General features: G+C 39.0%; 1 protein-coding gene across 3 annotated transcripts; it reads left to right on the top strand.

Moving 5' to 3' along the window:
• Positions 1 to 7996: 7996 nt before the first annotated feature.
• SPIN3 (spindlin family member 3) lies at positions 7997 to 12774 on the top strand. Of its 3 annotated transcripts, XM_037735272.1 has the most exons (3): positions 7997 to 8296; positions 8651 to 8877; positions 9181 to 12774. In XM_037735272.1, exons 2-3 carry the CDS (start codon positions 8653 to 8655, stop codon positions 9427 to 9429), a joined length of 474 nt encoding a protein of 157 aa, XP_037591200.1. In that variant the 5' UTR covers positions 7997 to 8296; positions 8651 to 8652; the 3' UTR covers positions 9430 to 12774. The 3 variants fall into 3 exon arrangements, with proteins under 3 accessions (XP_037591200.1, XP_017375170.1, XP_017375171.1); XM_017519681.2 differs by having other exon boundaries at positions 8651 to 12774; XM_017519682.2 differs by having other exon boundaries at positions 7997 to 8306; positions 8651 to 12774.
• Positions 12775 to 23961: the final 11187 nt, after the last annotated feature.

Here is a 23961-nt window from a genome sequence, read left to right as displayed (position 1 = left end):
GTAGTCTTGAAGTACTCCCCATGGTCTGTGATGACAGTGACTACCAGATGAGGCTCCTCCGCTTTTGGAAAGGGAAGGGAAGAATGGAAAGAGCTGCATCTTGTGGTTTGAGTGCCAGCTCAGTCACAGTACAATAGAACACCAGTTAGACTTCTAAGGTTTTTGTTCCTAGCTCGTGATTCCTGGAAAACATCTCTGGACCCACTTAGGGCCTAGGAGAACTTACCACCTTGAAGGGAATGACATGGGACTAGCTGACCTTGCCCCTGGCTAATTGTAGAGCCCCAGGGTCTTGAGCAAACATAGGAAATGTCCAGGGAGTGGTTACAGCAGGACTGGGGTGAAATCCAGTGCTGTGATGGCTTCAGGTATTACCCAGGGCAGTCATAGTGGTGGTGGCCACAGGGCTATTTGTGTCACTTCACTCCCAGATATAGGTGACTCAGAACAAAGAGAGAAACTCTGGGAGAGAGTAGGGGAAGAAAAAAGAGTCTCTGCCTGGTAATCCAGAGAACTCTCCTGGAACTTTTTCAAGATTATCAAGGTGGTACCTCTATGAGTCTGCAAGAACCACAGTGTTACCGGGCTTGGCATGCCTTCTAAAGCAGATACTATGTAGATTACAACACCCAAGTTATTTCAAATATCTGGAAAGACTTCCAAAAATGGACAAGTACCAAAGAGCCCAGACAGTGAAGACTGCAATAAATAACTGAATTTTCCTTGCCCACAAATCAAAGAACATGTATTACCATTAACACCAATCAGGAAACATGACCTCACCAAATGAACTAACTGAGCCTCCAGGAATCATTTCTGGAGAAACAAACATATGTGACCTTTCAGACAGACAATTCAAAACAGCTTTATTGAGGAAACTCAAAGAAATTCGAGATAACAGAGAAGAACTTCGGAATTCCATCAGTTGAACTTAACAAAAAGATTAAAATTATTAAAAAGAATTAACCAGAAATTCTGGAGCTTAAAAATGTAATTGGCATATAAAAGAATGCATCAGAGTCTTTTAATAGCAGAATTGATCAAGTAGAAGAAAGAATTAGTGAACTTAAAGATGGGTAATTTCAAAAATACACAGAGGAGACAGAAGAATAAAAGAAAAAAAACACAATAATGCAAGACTACAGAATCTAGAAGATAGCCTCAAAAAGACAAACATAACAGTCATTGGACTGGGCAGGGTAGCTCACACCTGTAATCCCAGCACTTTGGGAGGCTGCAGCAGGCAGAACACTTGAGATCAGGAGTTCGAGACCAGCCTAGCCAACACAGTGAAGCACTGCCTTTACTAAAAATATAAAAGTTAGCTAGGCATAGTGGCACACACCTATGTAATTTCAGCTACTTGGGAGGCTGAGGCAGGAGAATCGCTTGAACCCGGGAAGTGGAAGTTGCAGTGAGCCGAGATCTTACTACTGCACTCCAGCCTGGGTGACAGAGCAAGACACTATTTCAAAAAAATAAAAATAAAAATAAAATTTAAAATGTGCCTTAAAGAGGAGGTGGAGAAAAAGATAGGGTTAGAAACCGTATTCAAAGGGATAACAGAGAATTTCCCAAACCTAGAGAAAGATATCAATATTAAAGGACAAGAAGGTTATAAAACGCCAAGCAGACGTAACCCAAAACAGACTGCCTCAAGACATTTAATAATTAAACTCTCAGAGGTCAAAGATAAGGAATCTGAAAAGCAGGAAGAGAAAAGAAACAACATAAAGTGGAACTCTAAGTCTGGCAACAGACTTGTCAGTGGAAACTATACAGGCAGGGAGAGAGTGGCATGACATATTTAAGGTACTGACTTAAAATTAAAAAAAAAAAAAAAAGTTTTTACCCTAGAATAATATATCTGGTAAAATTATCCTTCGAACATGAAAGAAAAATAAATACTTTCCCTCACAAACAAAATATAAGAGATTTAATCAACACCAGACAAGTCCTACAAGAAATGCTAAAAGTTTTACTTCAATCAGAAAAAAAAGGACATTAATGAGCAATAAGTGATCACTGAAGGTACAAAACTCCGTGGTAATGGTAAGTATACACACAAAAAAACACAGAATATTATAACACTGTAGCTATGCTGCATAAACAACTTTTATCCTATGTAAAAAGACTAAATTATGAACTAATCAAATATAATAACTACAACAACTTTTCAGTGCATAGACAGTACAAAGAGATACAAATAAAAAAATGAAAAGTAAAAAAGCAATGTGGGGGGGGCAAAATTGAGGCATAGTTTTTCTTTTCTTTTTGCTTGTTTGTTTATGCGAAAGGTGTTGAGTATTTATTAGGTTTAAATAATGGGTTATAAGACAAGACTCACAGTAACTTCAAACCAAAAAACATACAATGGATAAACAAAAACTAAATACAAGCAAATAAAAAATAAAAATTAAATTAAAGTTGCAGGACATAAAATCGACATAGAAAATGCAGTGGCATTTCTATATTCCAACAGTAAAAAAATCCAAAAAATAAAAATTAAAAAACTTGTCCCATTTACAATAGCCACAGATAAAATGAAATACCTAGGAATTTACCAAAGAGAGAGATCTCTATAATGAAAATTATTCATACTACCCAAAGCCATCTACAGATTCAATGCAATTTCTATCAAAATACAAATGACATTCTTCACAGAAAAAAAAAAAAGAAATTATATGGAATCGAAAAGGACCCAGAATAATGAAAGCTATGCTAAGCAAAAAGAGCAAAACTGGAGCAATCATATTACCTAGCTTGAAATGATAATATGGAACTATAGTACGTAGACCAATGGAATAAAAGAGAGGTATGAAATAGACCCTTGCTTATTTATGTAAGTGATTTTTGACAATGCCGTGACTATAAAATGGAGAAAGAAAAATATTCTTGACAATCAATTCTGGGAAAACTACATGCACATTTGCAAAAGAAGGATGTTGAACCCTTACCTTACACCATATACATCATATACCTTACACCATGCTGTTTTAAATGAACCAAAAACATAAACATAAGAGCTAAAATGATAAAACTGTTAGAAGTAAACATAAGGGAAAACTTTTATGAAATTGGATTTTGGAACCAATTGTAAGATATGACACAAAGAGCACAGGAATCAAAAAAGGACATTGTACTTTGTTAAAATAAAAAAAAATAATGCATCAAGGAACACCATCAACAGAATGAAAAGACAACTCACGGAATGAGAAAAAAATTGTAAATTATATATTCAATGAAGGAATTATATATACAACAAACTCCTACAACTTAATGATAATAAACAAGCACCAACTAGAAAGTGGGCAAACGACTTGAATAGACATTCAAAGAGATACATATGGCCAATAAAAGCATAAAAAGATGCTCAGCTTCACTAATCATTAGGAAAATGCAAGTCAAAAGCACAATGAGATACCACTGTACATTCATTATGATGACTATTACAAACAAATATAATAAAAAGTGTGAATGAAGATGTGGAGAAATTGGAATACTTGTGCATTGCTGATGAGAATGTAAAATGGTACAGCCACTGTGGAAAACAGTTTGGCAGTTCCTCAAAAAGTTAAATTATCATATGATCCAGTAATTATACTTATCAGTATATACTCTAATGAAAATAAAGCAGGGATTTGAACAAATATTTGTACACAAATATTCATGGCATCATCATTCACATAGCCAAAGGGTGGAAACAAACCTAATGTCTATTGTCAGATGAACTGAAAAACAAAATGTGATATATAGGTGCAACAGAATATTACTCAGCCTTAAAAAGGAATAAAATTGGCCAGGCGCGAGGGCTCATGGCTGTAATCCCAGAACTTTGGGAGGCCAAGGCAGGTGGATCACAAGGTTGGGAGTTCAAGATCAGCCACATGGTGAAACCCTGTCTCTACTAAAAATACAAAAATTAGCTGGGCATGGCGGCAGATGCCTGTAATCCCAGCTACTCAGGAGGCTGAGGGAGGAGAATTGCTTGAACCCAGGAGGTGGAGGTTGCAGTGAGCCAAGACCACACCATTGCACTCCAGTCTGGGCAACATAGCAACACTCCGTCTCAATAAAAAAGAAATGAAATTGTGGTAAATGCTATAACATAAATGAATCTTGAAGACAGTATGCTAAGTGAAAATAGACAGACATAAAACAACAAATATAGTATGATTTCACTTGTATGACGCATCAAGGAAAAGAGGTTACCAGGGAATGAGAGAGGGAGAAATAGGAAATTATTTTTTAATGGGTACATATTTTATGTTTGGGATAACAAAAAAGTTCTGAAAATGGATAATGGTGATTGCACAACAATGTACTCTTAAAGTGGTAATTTTATGTTATAGTAAAGTTACTCCAATTTAAACATCTTATAAAATCAATGAAAATAATACATCTCAATAGGATGAAGGGAAAAAATGATTATCTCAATGACACAAAAAAGCATTTTACAAATTCCAATGCCCTCTCATAATAATAATAACAATAAACCTGTAAACTAGGAATAGAAGGGAACTCTTCAAGATAAAAGACATAAATGAATTTTATAAAGAGCTAAATTCACATTCAACAGTGAAAGGCTGAAACCTTTCCTCCTAAGTATAAGAAGAGGACAAGAATGCCCCCTCACTATTTATATTCAACATTGTAGTGGAGTAAGTTCTAGATGGGACAATCGAGCAAGAAAATAAATGAATAAAAGTTATCCATATTAGAAAGGAAAATGTAAAACTATTTTTATGTGCTAATAATACCATTTCATATAGCAATGATCCTAAAAAATCTAATAACTACTGAAACGATTAAAAGAACTAAGTAAAATTTCAGGATATGCCATGGATTGAATGTTTGTGCCCCTGTCCCCCAAATGTATATGTTAAAGCCTTATCTCCAGTGTAATACTATTTGAAGGTGGAGCCTTTGGGAGATAATTAGGTCGTGAGGGTAAAGCCCCTATGAATGGGATTAGTGCGCTTATAAGAGGTGGCAAGAGAGCTTTTCCTCTCTCTGCTCTCCAGCATGTGAGGGTACAGTGAGAAGATAGCCATTTGGAACCAGAAAGAGGGCCTATCCCAGGGAACCAAATTGGCCTGTATTTTTTATCTTGGACTTTCCTGCCTCCAGCACTGTGAGAAATAAACATTTATTGTTTCAGCCACTCATTCTGTGGTAATTTGTTATAACAGCCTGAACGAAGACAGGATATGATATCAATGCTTAAAAATCATGAGGGCTCAATCCCACAAGACTGCCCTGTACTTTAGATGCCAATTACAAGTTTAAAGTTATGATCTGTACTTCTAACAGACCAGCTGTAAATCAAGATTCTCATTCAATTAATTTGCTAGAGCAGCTCACAAAACTCAGGGAAACACTTCACTTACATTTCCCATTTATTGTAAAGGATATTACAAAAGATACAGATGAATACCCAGAAGGAAGAGACACATTGGGTAAGGTATGGGGCACCAGGCTTCCATGCCCTGTTCAAGTGAGCCACCCTTCAGGAACCTCCAGGTGTTCAGCTATCCTGAAGCTCTCTTACCTTGTCATATTGGGTTTTTATGAAGCCTTCATTATGTAGACATCATTGGCCATTGGTGATGGATTTAACCTTTAACTCCTCTCTGTTCCATCTTCTAATCATGCCCTGGTCTTTCTGGTGAACAGCCCCCATCCTGAAGATATCTAGGGGTTGTCAATCATCAGTCATCTTATTAGCATACAAAAGACATTCTTATTGTTCAGGATACTTTAAGAGTTTTAGGAACTGAATGCCAGGAAAGGAGATCAAAGATCAAATATATATTTCACAATTTCACAGTAAACAATTCCATTTATGATAGCATCACAAAAAGAATAAGGTAACTTAGAAATTAATCTAACCAAAACTACAGAACATTGCTGAAATAATTTAAAGAAGACGTAAATAAATTGTAAGTACCCAGTGTTCATAAAAACAAACAAACAAACAAACAAAAAAAACTGTTAGGGGAAATTATCCCCTCTGGAAACTCTGTGTTCACGGATTGGAAGACAATATTGTTGAGATAACAATACTCCCCAAGTTTATCTACAGAGTCAATGCAACCCTTATCAAAATCCCAACCATCCTTTTGTTCAGGAAAGGAAAAGACAATCCTAAAATTCAATCCTAAAAACAAACAAAATTTTACAATAAAACATAAGGGTACATTTTAATGAACTTGGATTTGCCAATGTTTAATTAGATTGACTCCAAATACAGCAATAAGCAATAAACAAACAAATAATAACAACAAAAAAAGTTGGATTTCACCAAGTTTTAAACTTTTGTGCATCAAAAACACTTTCTGATTTCAAACAGTGTACAACTACAGTAATCAAAAAGTAAATATGGTTCTTGCATAAAGATAAACAAAAATAAATGTGGTTTTGCATAAAATTCTATAAGATAGAATTAAGAGTCCAAATATAAGCCTATACATCTGTAGTAAATTGATTTTCAGCAAGTGTGCTAAGACAATTAAATGGGCTAAGAATTGTCTTTTCAACAGAAGGTGCTGAGACAAGTGGATAGCCATGTGCAAAAGAAGGAATTTGGTCTCCTTCGTTGCAACATACACAATAATTACCTCAAAATGGGTCAAAGACATAAATATAAGAGCTAAAAACAAAATTTTACAATAAAATATAGGGGTACATTTTAATGAACTTGGATTTGACCATATTTAATTACATGTGACTCCAAACGTACAAGCAATAAACAAAAAATACATAAGTGGGATTTCACAAAGTTTTAAACTTTTGTGCATCAAAAATTCTGTCACGAAATAAAAAGATGCCCCACAAAATGAAATATTTTCAAATCATATATCTGATTAGGTTCTTCTATCCAGAATTTTAAAAGAAAAATTAACAGCCCTGGTACAAACAATTCAATTAAAAAGTGAATAAAGAATTTGAAATAGACATTTCTCCAAAGATACACAAATGTCCAACAAGCACACAAAAAGATGCTTATGCTTATTAGTCATTAGGGAAATGCAAATTAAAACCACAATGAGACACCGCTTAATAACCACTAGGATGGCTGTAACAATAAAAATGATTGAATCACTTCTAGAATGTCTTTCTCCACAGATTTATGATCTTACAAATTCCTGTTTTAATTATAGCAATTTTTCTGAGTTATAAGTTTAGTGTCTAGGTTATTCTGTTCCAGTGAACAGAATAATTCATGTGTACGCACAATTTATAGATAGTAGAAAATTAAATGTCTGAAGATAGGAGGCAATGGCAAAATTATGAAAAATCCTAATGCTGAATTTTATGAAGCCACTACAAAACATGTTCTCAGAAAATATATAAAAACCTGAGCAAATGCTTATTCTATACAGAAATGTGCAGGACATGAAAGTGCGTAAGCAATGTTATCCCAGCTTTGTAAGAGCTTAGAAGAAAGGAAAAGGAAATGATGAGTTACTATTTCACTGTGAGTCCTGGAAAATGAGAGGCCAGCTTACAGTTAATTATTTTCTTTTTATGTCAATTTTATGAATTTTACAGTGTCCATACTGTGCATGAAATTCTTTTGCAATCAGGGGAAAAGAAAAGAAATCCTCAAGAAGCAAAGTCTGAGAATGACAAGTCAGTAAAAATTAGGTAGATTGGGTCAAGATGGCAGCCTGAACACTGAGTACTAGTCCATTTTTCTTGTCCTACCACAAATCCCCTTCAAAGGACGGTGGGGGACGCGGGGAGGGAGGGGAAAGGAAAGGGCTAATTCATGAAACGTGGAAAGCAAATGAGGCAGGGGCGCCAGAGTGGAGGTGAGGTGGGGTGCGGGGGAGCGCCCCGAACCAGAGGAGGTAAACCTGTGAAGTAAGAGAAAGGTGGTTGTGGGCTCCACAGCTTCTGGTTTGGGAGAATAGGCGGGACCGAGAGCCTAGGAACACCTTCCACACCCAGGGCTGTGGTACTGGTTGGTGAGGGAGGGGCGCCACGCGGTGTTTGGCAGGAAGGGGAGGCCTCTCTACTGGCCGGAAGCTGCGCTAGAAAAAGAGGGAGGAGACTGCGGCGCAGCAGCGACTAGTGGGAGTCCGATGTGGCGGAGGGGCTGCGGCCGCCACCGCCTACAGGAAGGCGGAGGACGCAGGAGCCAAGAGCTAGGGACGCCGCCACGGTTCTCTTCGCCTGCTCCGCCGCCCTATTAGAGACACTCTTTGCCTACGGATCGTCCTCTCCCAGCTTTTGCAAGCACTGGGCTGCTCGCCCGCTGATATTCCTTCTCCATAGGCTCACTGCGGAGGCAAGGCGAGGTGTCCGATTTGGGCACCTGAGGCCCGCAATTCGGGATGGTGGGGAATCTGTGCCTCCTGGTCGGGTAGTGTTGGAAGCAGGGAGAGGGGAATGGGGAAATGCTTCCCATTTCAGCGAACCGCAGATCTCTTGCTCTAGCTTAGCGAAACTGAGCTGGGGAGGAAGGTTACTGCAGGCACCCAGCGAGGGTGCCTTGATTTCCAGCTTTGCTAGGTAGCTTTCGATAAAAACAGGCGTGGGTGTACGGGGTGCGCAGATTAGGAGAAAAAGCTCTCCGTGTTACGCATTGATTTTTGTTAATTTCCTTTCTCGGTCCACCTGGCAACTGTGCTCCTCCTTGCAGGCATGAAGACCCCGTTTGGAAAGGCAGCTGCAGGGCACCGGTCCAGGACAGGCGCTGGACACAGCAGTGTGTCTGTTACCATGATGAAGAGGAAGGCTGCACACAAGAAGCATAGGAGCCGACCCACCTCCCAGCCTCAGAGGAACATCGTGGGCTGCAGAATTCAGCACGGATGGAAAGATGGAGATGAACCTCTAACACAGTGGAAGGGAACCGTTCTGGATCAGGTACCTGTAAATCCCTCTCTGTATCTTATCAAATATGATGGATTTGACTGTGTTTATGGATTGGAACTTCACAGAGATGAAAGAGTGTCATCACTTGAAGTCCTTCCTAACAGAGTTGCATCATCTAGAATCAGTGATACACACTTAGCAGAAATAATGGTTGGCAAAGCAGTGGAACATATTTTTGAGACAGAGGAAGGTTCCAAAAATGAATGGAGGGGGATGGTCTTAGCTCAGGCACCTGTAATGAACACATGGTTTTACATTACCTATGAGAAAGATCCTGTATTATATATGTACCAGCTCTTAGATGATTATAAAGACGGTGACCTCCGCATCCTTCAAGATTCCAATGATTCTCCTCCGGCAGAGAGGGAGCCAGGAGAAGTCATAGACAGCCTGGTAGGCAAACAGGTGGAATATGCCAAAGACGATGGCTCCAAGAGAACTGGCATGGTCATTCATCAGGTAGAAGCAAAACCCTCTGTGTATTTCATCAAATTTGATGATGATTTCCATATCTATGTCTACGATTTGGTAAAAACATCTTAAAGGTCATGTTGAAATTTGCCAAATATATGAGACGCTAAATCTGTAGACACAAAAAGTCTTGATTGCTTTCCAGTTTGTAAGAACCATCTTCTCCCTTTTTGCACGTTTTGCTTGGCAAAAAATTGGAACTTCTGCCCTCTCATATGTTTTTGGAAGAAACCTTTTGCCCATCTGTCCAATCTTTGCACTGGTTCCTCTCTGCAGTTTAACTGATTTAACTGATTAGTGAGAAGGGTAAAGCCTGACATCCATTGGCTCATACTTTTTTTATATTGGGTGGTGTTAATAGATTAAAGGTAGCTGAACACCTCTCACCTCAGTCTTTTTGGCACTTGGACTCTACCCTCATTGAGGTGTGAAGCTTGCTGAGATACCCCATGTGACTCGCTGGGTAAGTGTCTTTGCAATCTCAAATCTTTCCCAGGTAGCTTCAAAAATCTAACTTGGGAAAGAGTGGGAAACACATTTTGGTCTCTTGTTCAAGTTGCATTCTCAATTCTAACTGTACTAAAAGTAAGGCTAACATCTTGCTCCCTTTCTTGTTCTTTCACCTATTGCTCAACTGTTCTAGAATTAATAAGGTAATTACTTTGCATTTTAGTACCTAAGCATAGGCTGAGAAACCGTGCAAAACTGATAAGAAGACAAGCATTTGGGGACCAAACTCCAAGTGGAGAGATCAAGATTTCCAGTAAAACTTAAGTGAAAGGTTTTAGTCATCAGTGGCATTAGGATCTCTCCTCTCGTCTGCAATAGCTCTGCAGACATGGTGTGTGTTTTAACTGATACAAGCTGTGCAGGCAGACCTTAGCACAAGTGGTCTTTGTCAGCCCAGAGGAGCATTAAGCCAGGCTCTAGCTAGAGTCCTCAGTCACAGGGACACTCTTTGTCACAGGGCAAAGGCTGGGCTTGGCAAGATCTGTCGAGAACCTAGAAATGAAAGAGCAGAAACCTAGAATCAAGCTGAGATACAGATTTCTTTGCTGTGCTAAGAGAGACTCAGAAGTTTTAGATTTTATTCTTGGGAGACTTCAAAGTCCCAACATATGAGGTGGGCAAGGCACTTGTGAGAACCAAGAAAGGCTGAAAGCAGACTATGCTTCCTTGCAGAGACTGGTGGGCTCATCTATTATGGTATCCCAGCAGGACTTGGGACACAGTCAGTGGTAGGTAATCTGTAGGCTTAATGATGTTTTAAGTGCTGGCATTGGTAGAAATCTAATAGATTTTTGTTATCGTTTTGATTTTTAAGTCTATCCTGTTTCTTGGCTGGCCCTAAGAAACTCGTATGCAGATAGGGGTGAGTTCTACTACGGCAGAAAAGTAAAAATGGAAGGGCCTTTGAGCTTTCCATTATTAAAGAGGCATTGGTGGAGGTTAACCAAAGTCTAGGAAAGAAAAGCTGAAATACAAGCATGGTTTTTGAGAGAAGCACCTGGTCAAAACCAATGCTTTCCCATTGGGGCTCTCACAGAAGCTCCATTAGCAGTAACAGCCTAATAAGGCCATGGACTTCTGCACATTTGGGGCTGGGACTCAAAGCAGTATAATCATACTGGGATTGTACTGCAAGATATCTTCCAAATTAGTTTAAGTTCACAGGTCATGGAGTCCAGACTACCGGCACAGATTGGCATCCTGCTGAGGATGAAACAAAGAAGATATTGTCTTTTCTCCTATGTTTTATCTGTCTACTTTTTCCTTTTTGATGCCGCTAAGTCTCTACTATGATGTTTCACTGACAACAGCAATGTGGGTCTGTATTGCCCTATGTACTAAGTCCTGGGGTCATACATTTGCTTAAAAAAACTGTTCTAGTGGCTGGGAACTAGTGTGCTTCTAATTTTTTTGATGTCAGGTTGATACTGTGATAATCTTATGTCTTATTGACCCTTTGGACTCTTAAATATGTATGACATGCAATTGTGGGGTTAGATTAATTCAACTCCTGAGGTCCTGAAGGAACTACACCCAGTCAAGAGGAAGACAGCCAAGGCTGGAGCTGCTGAAGCAACCCCATATCTGGGCAGACATCTTTGTAAGATCTGTATGGCTGAAATGAGAAAAACGAGAAATTGGGAAAGGCAGAATTTTGGACTTTAAATCTTTTGGACTTTGAATTAGAAATTTAATTTGGGGTAGTCATTTTCCCCTGGGAGTTTAATAGTTGACGGGGTGGGGGTGAGGTCATATAGTTCAAACTAAGGCATTTTCATTATGTTGATGTTGTATTATTTGAAGTTTTTTAATGCTACCTTTGGGAGTCATTGTATAATTGTTGTCAGCTATGTCAGGAAATATGGCTGGACATAATTGTAAATTAGGGCTAAAATTCTGATCATATTTTCAGCCTAGGGTATAATGTAGCCTTGGAGTTAATTTAATTACTGTCCTATTTTTGACTTATTTTAGAGCCTCCTGGGGGCAAAAACAGAACTGCTCACCAATCTTACATTGATGGGAGCAGAACTTTTCTAAGATACTGTTGGTCTCCCCAGAAGGAGACAGCCACAGCCCTGTTTATTGACCAGAGTCTTGAGTGTTAACCATTGTGGCTTAAGAGAATAAAATGTACAAGGGTGTAGGGGATCTATCCTTTTCCTCTCTCCATGCTCCTGACTCAAGAAAAAGAAAAGATTTGCATCTCTCAAAAATGTTTGGAAGAAAGTTTCCACTCACCTTCTCTTGCCACTCATTCAGTCTTATGCATGGGAGGAGGAATAACTTGATGAGATTGAGAAAATGGTTATAATGGATAGGCAGCTTAGGCCACTCTTGGATCTTGAGTTTGTTCCACACAGCAAGATGTGGAAAAGACTGCGGTCCTTCACTACATGGTTGGGTAAACATCTACTTTGTAGACCCAACTATCTCCCCTTGGGGTGGGGGGATCCCAAAGTCCTTAGACTTGTGGTAAAAGTTCATTTCAGCCTCAGGTCCAAGCCATGTTGTCCAATCCAGCTCTATCAGCTATAAAGCTGGTATCTATTTTTCTTATTTTTTACAATTTTAATATATGGTTTTTTTTTTTTTTAGAAAAATAACACATGACTGTGGTAAAAGTCAAACAGTACAAAAGGGTATACAATAAAAAGTAAATCGCTTTTCCTCCTTCTCACCCCTGGCCTCAGTTCCCTGCTGGTCCTATTTTCAAAAAGTAACCACTGTTACCAGTTACTTATGTATCCTTCCAGAGATATTCCATGTATTTACAAGCATATTGTGTGTGGGTGTGTGTGTATCAGGTTTTTTTTTTTTTACACAAATGGTGGCATACTATACATGCTGTTCTGAATCTTGCTTTTTTCACTGAACAATATATTAAAGCTGATATCTTAATCCCTATTTGATTCCTGTGTATATTTTTTAATTGGTTCAGAATCTGGAAGGGAAGGAGGTGTAATTAATTCAAACCTTCAAACCCTAACCCAGTTTAATGAAAACTTACATGACCCTACCAACCCACAATTTCTGCCAGTCAAATTTTTCTCAATAATAGAATGTAAAATATATGTGAACATAATATATTTTGTGAGAGGAACTTCTCAAGAGAGGCCAGTATATTTTTACTGAGGGAAGTTAAAATGAAAACCAACTATATATTAAAGCTGTGGGAACAGTTAAGGTACTATAATTAATAATCCAGAAATGAAATGAACAATTACTTTTTTTCTGTTTAAACTTGCACTCACATCTACTGCCATATGCAAATTCATACTTAGAGCTTTGATTTGCCTTTTCTAACAGAACTTCCCTGCATGTAACAGAAAATCCATTTCAAACAGGCTTAAACAGTTATCAAACATTGATCCATATAAATAAAAAAAAATCCAGAGCTCAGATGGGCTTCAGGCATAGTTTCAATTGGGGCTCAGGCTCAGTGTTTATGATTCTTGATTTTCCCTCTGTGTGTCAGTTTCATTCTTAGGCTGCTTTTTCTTATGGTAGCAAAATTGGACCAGTAGTTCCAGCTACAACAGTCCAATCTAGAGAAAGATTGATAACCTGTGTCCTCTGATGTATTCTCAACTGGCTTAAGTCAGATACTTTGACTAATCACTCAAGTCCCATGGATGAAATACACTGATTGGCTTAGCAAGGCCATGTGTTCTATCCCTAAACCCTAAGGCGGTGGTCCCCAACTATTTTGGCACCAGGAACTGGTTTCATGGAAAAGAATTTTTCCACGGAAAAGGTGGGTGTGGGGAGGGGGGTGGTTTGGGGATGATTCAAATGCCTTACATTTATTGTGCAATTTGTTTCTGTTACTGTGTTCTAATATATCATAAAATAATTATGTAACTCACAATACTGTAGAACCAGTAGGAGCCCTGAGCCTGTTTTCCTGCAACTAGACCCTCCCCTCTGGGGTTGATGGGAGACAGCAACAGATCCATTAGGCATTGGATTCTTATAGGGAACATGCAACCTTGCATCCCTTCCATGCACAGTTCACAATAGTGTTCATGCTCCTATGAGAATCTAATGCTACTGCTTGTCTGATAGAAGGCAGAGCTCAGGTGGTAATGCAAGGGATGGGGAGCAGCTGTAAATACAGATGAAGCTTCGCTTGCTCACCCACCTGCCACTCACCCCGTGTTGTGCGACCTGGTTCCTAGCAGGCCATGGACCAGTACTTGTCTGTGGCCCAGGGGTTGGGAACCCCTGCCCTAGAGTATATCTCCCTGGAACCAGATGGATTTCTAATAGAATCAAGGGCTTTGGGGAAATGAAGAATGAATGCTATTCACCAATCACAAATGTCTAGCGTAGCTTCTTCATTTGAATATCTAGCATCCATGGACACGTTTCTTCCTACACATTCTCTTTCAAAAATGTTCACACATAGGTGTGATAAATTCATGTCCCCAAAGGAGAAAAACCTAAAGTCTTATCTAGTTACTGATTTAGCATTAAATTCAAGATCCCTATTCGATATGCAGCCATTTTTAGATCCATCTTCCTAGCAGTCTGGTCACCTAAATTTAAATTATAAACTACCCTTCTCAACATACCCAGTATACCCTAGTGGGGAGATAACCAGAGAAATATAATAAAAACTACCATTTGAAAAAAAGAGGAAATAGGAAACAATACATAGTAGTTTCTGGTCCAAAGCACATATCATAACCTGTTAGACAAGGACTACCTATCCTGGCAGTTGGGTGACTCTTTTGGTCAAATACCTCTTTGTGTTCTCTGACAGCGTCTCTCTTGGAGGCATATCTTGGGTGGATGCCCTTTTTGGGGGTTGAACTGTTTTACCATTCTACTTCATCTTCCGCCACTCCTTGCACCTGGAGGTTGAACAGTCTGAGGGTTTTTTTAATTATTGGCTATAATTAGAGATTATTTAGTATAGTAGCTCTCAACCTTTAGTACACATCAGAATCACCTGGAAAACTTGTTGAAATATAGATTTCTGGGACCCTCTTACAGAAATTCTGATTTAGCTGGTCTAGGGTGGGGTCCATGGACTTATGTTTATAACAAGTTCCCACATGAGACTGATGCTGCTGGTTCTGGGCTCCCACATTGAAAATCACTGATTTGTAGGTAGCAATTGAGTCAGATCAGAATTATTATTTTGCTATACTTACCTGATAAGATTTACCTAGAGTGATTGTTAAATATAAACTGCTGAGCCCCATCTTAAATATAATTATTCAAAATCTCTTGTGAAGGGACCTGGGGGCAGCTGTATAAGATACCCCAGGTGATTCTTATCATCAGTAATGATTAGGAAACACTGATCTGGGAAATTAGGTTTTTCTTGCCCCTAATCTTATTTCCTGATAAGTCTTCCATCTCCTTACCCTTGTTCTCACTACACTTAGTTTGGGGCAAAAAAATTGGCTTTTCCAGTTATACAAAGTTCCAAATTACCCCAATCTCTTTCCACTGGGATTTCACAAAACCAGTAACTAAACTAGCAAAGCTTTATTTTCTTCTTTCACTGTTTTCAAATAGTACATTTCAACAATGGAGATGGTATGCTTGATCTTGGCCTAAGAAGCACAGATATTAGGGCCACATGCTCCCCAAGGGAGGATGAAATGAGCAAATAATAATAATAATAATAAGTTCAGCTGATTGGACATTAATTTCAGGTTTTAATAGCTTTGTAACTTTGGGCAAGTTACCTAATCTTTGTGAGTCTACTCCTCATCTTGATAGTGAAGGTAACACTCTTTGCTCTGTTCTGTTTAGAGGTATATGAGAAGCTATATCCTTAGCATGCAACATAGTGCAGCACAAATGTTTAATAAAGGTGAATTCTTTTTAGTTCTCAATAGGGTAGACTGCATGTCCTTTTGGTTAACCTTTATATTTAGCAATGCTCCAGTGACATTTAACTAGTGAATATAGGTCTAGAAATTCTGTTACTGAAATGTGAAAGAAATTATTTAAATAATTCTTTGGATGTGCATAGCTCTCTTAATCTCTCCTAAGAACTGAGATTGTTTTCCCAGAGAGCTCATTAATCTTTATAACATTACTGGGCAGTTAAGAGAGCAGGGTATTACCCTGAATGCAATCACTCATTCATCCATTCCTTCAGCTACTTTTTGATGGATTGGCCTAGTAGTGATGAAGGAAATAAATACTGTCCATTCTATCAGGGAGTTTACATTTTTAGAGGGGAGAAAAGCAACAAAGATGTAGACAAATAACCTATATAATTTCAGAGAGTGATAAATTGTATGAAGAACAAAAAAACAGAGCAGTGGATACAGAGTAACTGAAATAAGGGCACTACTTCAGCAAAAGGTTGTCAGAGAAAGGCCTGATGGGATATTAGCAAATAACTAAATTATAAGAAGCCAGCTCATACAATAATTTGAGGAAGGAGTGTTCTAGAGAGAAAAAAAAAAGTTGAAAGGTTGGAATAGCTGATGCCATTTATTCATAGCTATTAATTCAGTAATGTGTTTGACACTGAGACCTAGGGCCTGTGATTCCTCTCTCCTGTTCTGCACAGCTAACACTATATCTCTATTGTTTTCTGGTATTATTTTGGAGTTTTTAATTTTTGTTTTGTTTTGTCTTGAGACGGAGTTTTGCTCTTGTTGCCCAGTTTATAGTGCAATGGCATGATCTCGGCTCACTGCAACCTTTGCCTCCCTGGTTGAAGCATTTCTCCTGCCTCAGCCTCCCAAGTAGCTAGGATTACAGGTGTGCGCCACCATGCCTAATTTTGTATTTTCAGTAGAGATGTTGTTTCACCATGTTGGTCAGGCTGGTCTTGAACTCCTGACCTCGGATGATCTGCCTGCCTTGGCCTCCCAAAGTGCTGGGATTACAGGCCACTGGGTCCGGCCTTAAATATGTTTTCTACTGTTATCCTAGAAAGCCAGTAAAGTGGCTAAGAGGTCACTGATTCAGTGGAAATGGAGCAGATTTCTTCCTGTACCCCAAATCTATGAAACAGGTATATAAGAAAGTTGAAGCTCATATATAATGTAATGAATGTGTATACCTATTTTTCTGGTTACATTTTCAAGCACATACTATAAGACATTTGCATTATAAGTTTAAATCATTTGTCTTGAGAGGATGTTGGGATGTCAGTAAACATTTGTTGAACACCTACTATATTCTGGGTACATCTTAATCTTCGCAGGATACTGGAAGCTGAGTGTTATTAACTCCATTTTTCGGATAAGGAAATTAAAGAGAAAAAGGAAATCAGAGTCACACAGCAAGTAAGAGTGCTCGACTGAAACTAGGTCTCTTGATGCCAAGTGACACTCTAATTATTATCTTTTTGCTAATATTTGCATAAAGAAAAGTAGCACCAAGAGAGAAGTCCAAGTGATCCATAGCTGTGATTTTCTCCATGACTCGTTCATATTCTTCCCTTTCTGTCACTCTCTTTCTACATGCACTTTGTTCCTTCTGTTAAATCCACTTTATTCATTCATTTGTTCAACATATTTATTCAGTACCTACTTTGTTCCAGGCACTATACTAGGCACTTGGGATATTTCATGAACAAAATATGCCTGTTTTCATGGAGCTTATATTCAAGCAAGGGGAGGCTAACAATAAAAAAATAAATATAATAAGTAAATTATGTGGGATGTCAAAAAAGTGATAACTGTTATAAAAAGAAGAAAATTAGAACAAGGTAAGAAGAAAGATAAGTGGTAGGTCATCATGTTAAATAGGGAGATTGGGGTGGACTTCATGGAGAAGGTAATATTTGAGCAAATAAATGAAGGAAGTGAGTTAGCCAAACATATATCTAGAGAAAGAACTTTCTAGGCAATAGGAACTGCTAGAGGAAAGGCCCTAAGAGATAGATGCATCTTTGGCATGTTCAAAGATTAACTGGGAGGCTGATTTAGGTGTAGCAACATAGGTGAAGTAGAAAGACATAGGAGAAGTCAGAGAAGAAATAGGTTCTAAATCATATAAGGCATTGTAGAGACTTGGCATTTACTCTGCATGAAATGGGGAGCCTATCACAAGTTGGGTTTTCTCAGGAAACAGACCCTGAAACAAAGTTAATCCTGTAGAAAATGTATTAAGCAGTGCCCTTGGGGTCAATACTGGGGAAGAAATGAGAAACCAGCAGGAAGACAAAGAAAGAAGTGAAGCTCTGAAAAAGACTCAATGGCAGCATCAGTCACATCCACCGGAAGCTGTGGAGCTAGAATGGCCCTTCAGAGTTGGGGTAATATTTACAGGCCTTTAAATTCCTATATTAATCAGTCTTTGGATATGTACTGCCTCAGGAAGAGGTATAGCCTTGGACAAGGTTGCTTTCAGCAGCTGAGGCAATCTAAAGAGTGAGAGCTGAAGCCACATAAGTTCATCACTGAAGTATAACCTGGGTGTTGTATCCCATGTCCACAAAGCCACTGTGGATTTTCAGTAGAGAATTGACCTGACTTATATTTCTAAAAAATCTCTCTGCTGTTTTGAGGACAGGCTATAGGGGAGAAAGTGAGGAAGCAGGGAAACTAGAGTATTGTAGTATCCAGTGTGTGAAATGATGATATCTGAGACGTAACAATGGAGGCGGTGAGAGATATTTAAATTTGGGGTATATTTTGAAGGAAGAGTAAGTAGAATTTTCTCACAAACTACAAGTGAAATGTAAGGAAAGAAAGGAGTCATGGATGGCTCCAAAAAACAACTGGGAAGATGGAGTTGTTGCCACTGATAGAGATGAAGAAGGCTGTGGCTTGGATGGGTGCTAGGAAGAGGAGAGGCTAGGACATCAGTTTTGGGCAAGTTCAGTTTGAAGGTGTTTTTAGGACATCTAAGTAAGGCTGTTGAGCAGTTGTTAGATATATGAGTGTGCAGTTTATGGGAGAGGTCTGGCTAAGCTGGATATAAAAGTTGGAAATTTCTCCATGTAAATGATACATAAAACCGTGGGACTGTATGAGATCACCCTAGGGAGTGGGTGTACATAGAGAACAACAGATGACCATGGACAGAGCCCTGGATCTTAAAGTGATCAGAGAGAAGAGGAGACACAAACAAGAGACAGAGAAGTCACTACCAGTGAGGTAGGAGGTAAACGAAGAGTGTAATGTCCTGGAAGTCCTTTTCAGCCTCTGTCCTGCCTCGTAAATCTCTGTGACAATTTTTTTTTCACTTAATCTCAAATGTCAGCTCCTCCACTATACTTTTTTTGCTTTTCAGCTCCTTTGAATAAACCTGCCTACCACCAAGAACCCTTACATGACTTTGTTTTCATTGTATCAAAGTCATGTGTCCACCAGTCTGAGCACCAGCAACTCACTTCTTCCTTAGACGTCTCTAAAGCTGGAAAGATTTTGAGGGACAATATGGTTTCTTTCAACCCACCCCAATGTTATGAATGAGATCATCAGACCAACAGCAAACACCTAGAAGGTAAGAGGTTATTTTTTTAAATCTTCTGTCCCCACCCTATAACACAGCAGAAAACAAGTGGAAGTGTCACAAAAGAGTGTCTTCATGAACAGGAGAGAAGGGAGGTAGGCTGCTGAAAGCCTAGTTCAAAACTTGGTTGACTATGCATACAGAAGGAAATTAGAGGCTAGTGCTGGTGTATTATCTGTATTTCCGGCTGCTGAGGTGGCTGAAGTGAGAGGATCCCTGAGTGCAGTTCAAGTCCCATCTGGGCAACGTAGTGAGACCTCCATCTCTAAAAAACTAAAATAAAAGAAGGAAGTCAGGACCAATGAAAGGAGAGCCCGAGTTAACCTACAGCTCTATTATATCAGTCCTCTGTATTACACATACATAGCCAAGCACTACCCAGATGCTACCATTCAGTGATCTGCCTCTTCTTACCAGCGTTTACCTATGGAACACAAAATATTTCTGGTGCAGATGGCCTCAGCAGGGTCCTCAGTAATCAAGCCCCACCCTGGCATAGTACTGACCTTGCAGAGCCTTTGCTCATCCCACTCACCCAGGGCTATTGAAACTGTTGGTTCCCATAGACATCTGTTATTTATTATTTGCTGAATATTTGTTAATTACTGTGGATGTTCGTTGGCTTTAGGGCCCCCCCTTGCTTAAACACTGAAGTAGACAAATCATCGTGCACACACGATCAGGTTCACCCACACAGTAATTCAAATGGTTCTTGGCCCACTTCTTTCCAATCCTCAGATACTTGGAATACTATTAGTTACCCTGTGTGAGAGTGTGATTGTTTCTTAGGAGATTCCATTCTGCATGGGAAGAGAGAAAAGAATTGAAGAATAGTGGGATGGTTGGGAGAAGGGTAGAGAACCCCAAAGTTTTCTAAACCTCACCTCTTATTCCTTGCCTGTCACTCGCTTTTTTTCCCCTCATTCACTAAAATGTGAGTGCCCTGCACACATGAGTACCACTAGCTGCAGGGCACGAAAAGCAGATGTCTCAAGAGTGATTGTTGAAAACTATCACCCTGCACAAGGAAAGGCAGCTTTTGGAATAAATATTAACATATCAGTATTGTCTGAAATTGATGTTGCCTTTTAAAGTGGGCAGTTTCACGAAATGGAAACGTAGTCTGTAATTTTGCATGACAAATGGGGCTACTGAACTGCATGACAGCATTACATAATTTGCCTGGAATGAAGACCACTTTTCAGCCCAGCATTCAAGGCCCCTCATGATCTGGCTGCTTTCCAGCTTTCTAGCTTAACTATTTATTACTGCACTATTTACTACTACTTCCTGCTTCTTATGTTTCAGGCCATTTCCTTCAACAGTCCAAGTTGTTTCAAGTCTCTTGGTTTTTGTACTTGTTTCTCCTGTCTGGAAGGCGCTTCCTCTCACTGCATTACCTGGGTGAAAACATGCTCAATTTTTTAGGACTTACTTAAACGTTTCATATCTGAAGTCTTTAATTAATGCGACAGCTTGGTCAGTTGATTGCTCCTTTGTATTCTTATATCCTTTATCCCTTTGTTACAGTATTTACTGCTACCTCCTGTTCCCTCAGAATGACAGCTTCTCTGTGATCTCTTCAAAGGCAACAGCTGTGTGGTTGAATTCCTATCCATATCCTAGACATTGCCCAGCACAGATAAGCTTCTTTCTGGGACATCAGAAAGTATTTTTTTGACTAATTGGCTGGCTAAGAGAAGCAATACTGGCCCTGGGTATTTTCTTCTCAAGACAATTAGAAGGGATTGCTATGAGAGTCCACAGAAGCAATGGAGAAGAAGAGAACTGAGGTGACAGTAACAATCTTATGGCCATTCTTTCAGATGATAACTTTCAGTGCTTCTGTGAGGTCAGTTGTTTGCCTCCCCTTTCTCACAAAAAGAAACTGAGAAGGGAAGTGGCAGGTCTCCCAGGTTCTACAACCAATCAGCAGTGGGGCTGGAACTCTAACCTTGGGATCCCAATATCAGACATTAAACTTTCTGCTCTAGCTCCCCTAAATCTGGTCAGGAGTTACAGCTCAAACCTGACCTAGATGCATTCAGGATAAGGGGTTTCTCCATATGTTGCTTCTGACCCTGGGAATGCTGTCATGATCCTGGGTGGTCCGTGGTGCTTTCCAGCGTGAGCCCATTTACCCTAAGAGGATGTACCACCTCTCCAAGTAACCATGGAGTCAAATGTCTATCTCTGGCCAGCCTCAGGACAACAAAGATGTTTTCTCAGGCATCACTGAGCTGTACATTGTGAACAAATTCAGGGGAAAGCAGCAGATACTGGAGAACCTTCTTACTCCGATTCTGCCATCTATTGCCTGTGAGACATGAGGAAATCAGTCAATTTCTCTTCTTTTTGGACCCATTATTTCCTGAAACAAAATGAAAGGCACAGGTAATTGAGGGTGGCATATAGTACTGATAAGCCATGCACCTCACAGGCTTTTTGTGATGCTCTAGTCATATAATGAACAACAAAACACTTGTGAGGTGTAATGGGATATTTAAGTGTAAAACAATGTTACCATAAGTCAGTGAGTGAATATTATTCTTGTAGGAAAATGCAGATAGGAAATAAGTATAAAATCCAGAAACCGGTTTAATATCTGCAGTGCTCATCTATGCCATGATAGGAATTATAAGAGAGTGTAGAGCTGTAGTTTTTGGGATTTGAAGTGGAGGAACTTTTTATCTATTGGTAGTTTAAAGTTTACATTAACAATGTCATAAACCTGGACCTGTAACTAGCCACCTTTGAAAGTATATAGAGAAGATATGCATGTGAATAAAGGTACAACAGGGGGAAAAGCAATCACAAAATGAAACAAGCAAAAACTTTATCATGATTATAACATTTGAATCAATTTTTTTTTTTTTTATTATTTGAGATGGAGTCTCACTCTGTCTCCCAGACTGGAGTGCAGTGGTGTGATCTTGGCTCATTACAACCTCCATCTCCCGGATTCAAGTGATTCTCCTGTCTCAGCCTCCAGAGTATCTGGGACTACAGGTGTCGGCCACCACCATGCCTGGCTAATTTTTGTATTTTTAGTGGAGACAGGGTTTCACCGTGTTGGCCAGGCTGGTCTTGAACTCCTGACTTGAGGTGATTGGCCCGCCTTGGCCGCCCAAAGTTCTGGGATTCTAAGCATGAGCCATTGTGCCCATCCTGAATCTGTGGATTTAGAGAGGCCCTAGGCCTCTTCTTCCCTCTGTTTCTTCCAGTATTATTAGCCAATATATTGCTTTCACTTTCTGGCACTTACTAAAAAAGGAAAAAAAGATTTTAACTAATATGTTTCTTTGTTTTTCTTTTTAATTCCCATAACATTCTGTACCAGGAGAGGAAATGCCAATTTCTTACTTAGATGTATAGAAGATAGTTAACTGGGTATATGGAAATTAAGGACATAAGCATATACAGACAAGGACTGGTGGCAAGGTCAGAACAACAGAATTTAAGAGCTGTGCGGGCCTTGGGATTATCTAGTCTACCTCCTCATTTGTACAGAGTATGAAACAGGTCCAGAGAGGGGAAAGGTCCTATAGGAGTCTTAAATCAGTATGTCTGACTCCCAAGCCACACTGCTGCTGCTCCTTCTCCTTCTTTTGTCCCCCCTGCCTTTTTTTTTTTTTTTTTTTGTATAGGAAATAAAATGTTAGAGATATACTTTTAGTTCTTATTTTATTCCAACCCCATTTTTTCCTTTTGTCACTGAACTGTAGTTGATAACAAGTTTATTTTTTCACTATATGTTTATCCCCAAAATATATCTGGTTTTCATATTTTAAACTTTTACCCATATAGTGTACTATGCCAGTATTTCTGTATCCTGCTTTTTTCGCTCTATTTTTGTGACCTTTTCATATGGATATATAAAATGCCATTTTGTGGCTATACCACAATGTATATATTCCCAAAGAATGAATATTTAGGTAATTGTCAGTTTGAGTTTTGGTTTTTCAGTCCTTGTTCTAAAATATTCTTACATATTTTTCCTTTTGCACATGAGTTTCTGTCATGTATATGCCTAGAATTGCTGGGTCATAGGGTGGGTACATTTTTGATTTTGCTAGAGAATACCAAACTTCTCTTCAGAATAGTGACACTGGTGTGTCAGATGGAACCAGAATCTGCTCTGAGTACATCACAAGGTTTAGTGAGGATCCAAGCAAAATGAGAGTGTGAAAACACTTTTGAAATTGTTGACAATGCTGTGCCATGAATCGTGAGGAGGCAATTTTAAGTCAGTGTGTGGACAACAATGATCATAGATAGACATTGGATAAATGACCAACTCTTAATGAAGTCTTAATTTTATCTACCTTAGAATCATGTCCAGAGAATCGGCAAAAACAATTACATTTAAATATGTCTTCATGTTTTGTGAGGGCTTTAGATCTGATGTAAACATATAAGAAAAAAAATCATTTTTAATATAGCTGGAAGAGACATAATAACATCAGTTTCTGGGCAGAAAATAAGCCCTGTACAAATTCTAAAGGCCAGTTACAAACTGGACAAGTTTTAACATGGTTTAGAATGTCTTCACAGGAAACTAGCACTGTGCCTTTGTCTCTGAGAAAAATAGACAAATAAGTCAATTATGTGTTTACAGTTTAATTCATATTCAATTATATTTTGCAGCTT

The sequence above is a fragment of the Cebus imitator genome, unplaced genomic scaffold (genome assembly GCF_001604975.1).
Source record: "Cebus imitator isolate Cc_AM_T3 unplaced genomic scaffold, Cebus_imitator-1.0 Scaffold766, whole genome shotgun sequence".
In the NCBI taxonomy this organism is placed as follows: domain Eukaryota; kingdom Metazoa; phylum Chordata; class Mammalia; order Primates; family Cebidae; genus Cebus; species Cebus imitator.
The sequence above is the reverse complement of the archived record's forward strand: the minus strand, read 5'-3'. Positions and strand labels throughout refer to the sequence as shown.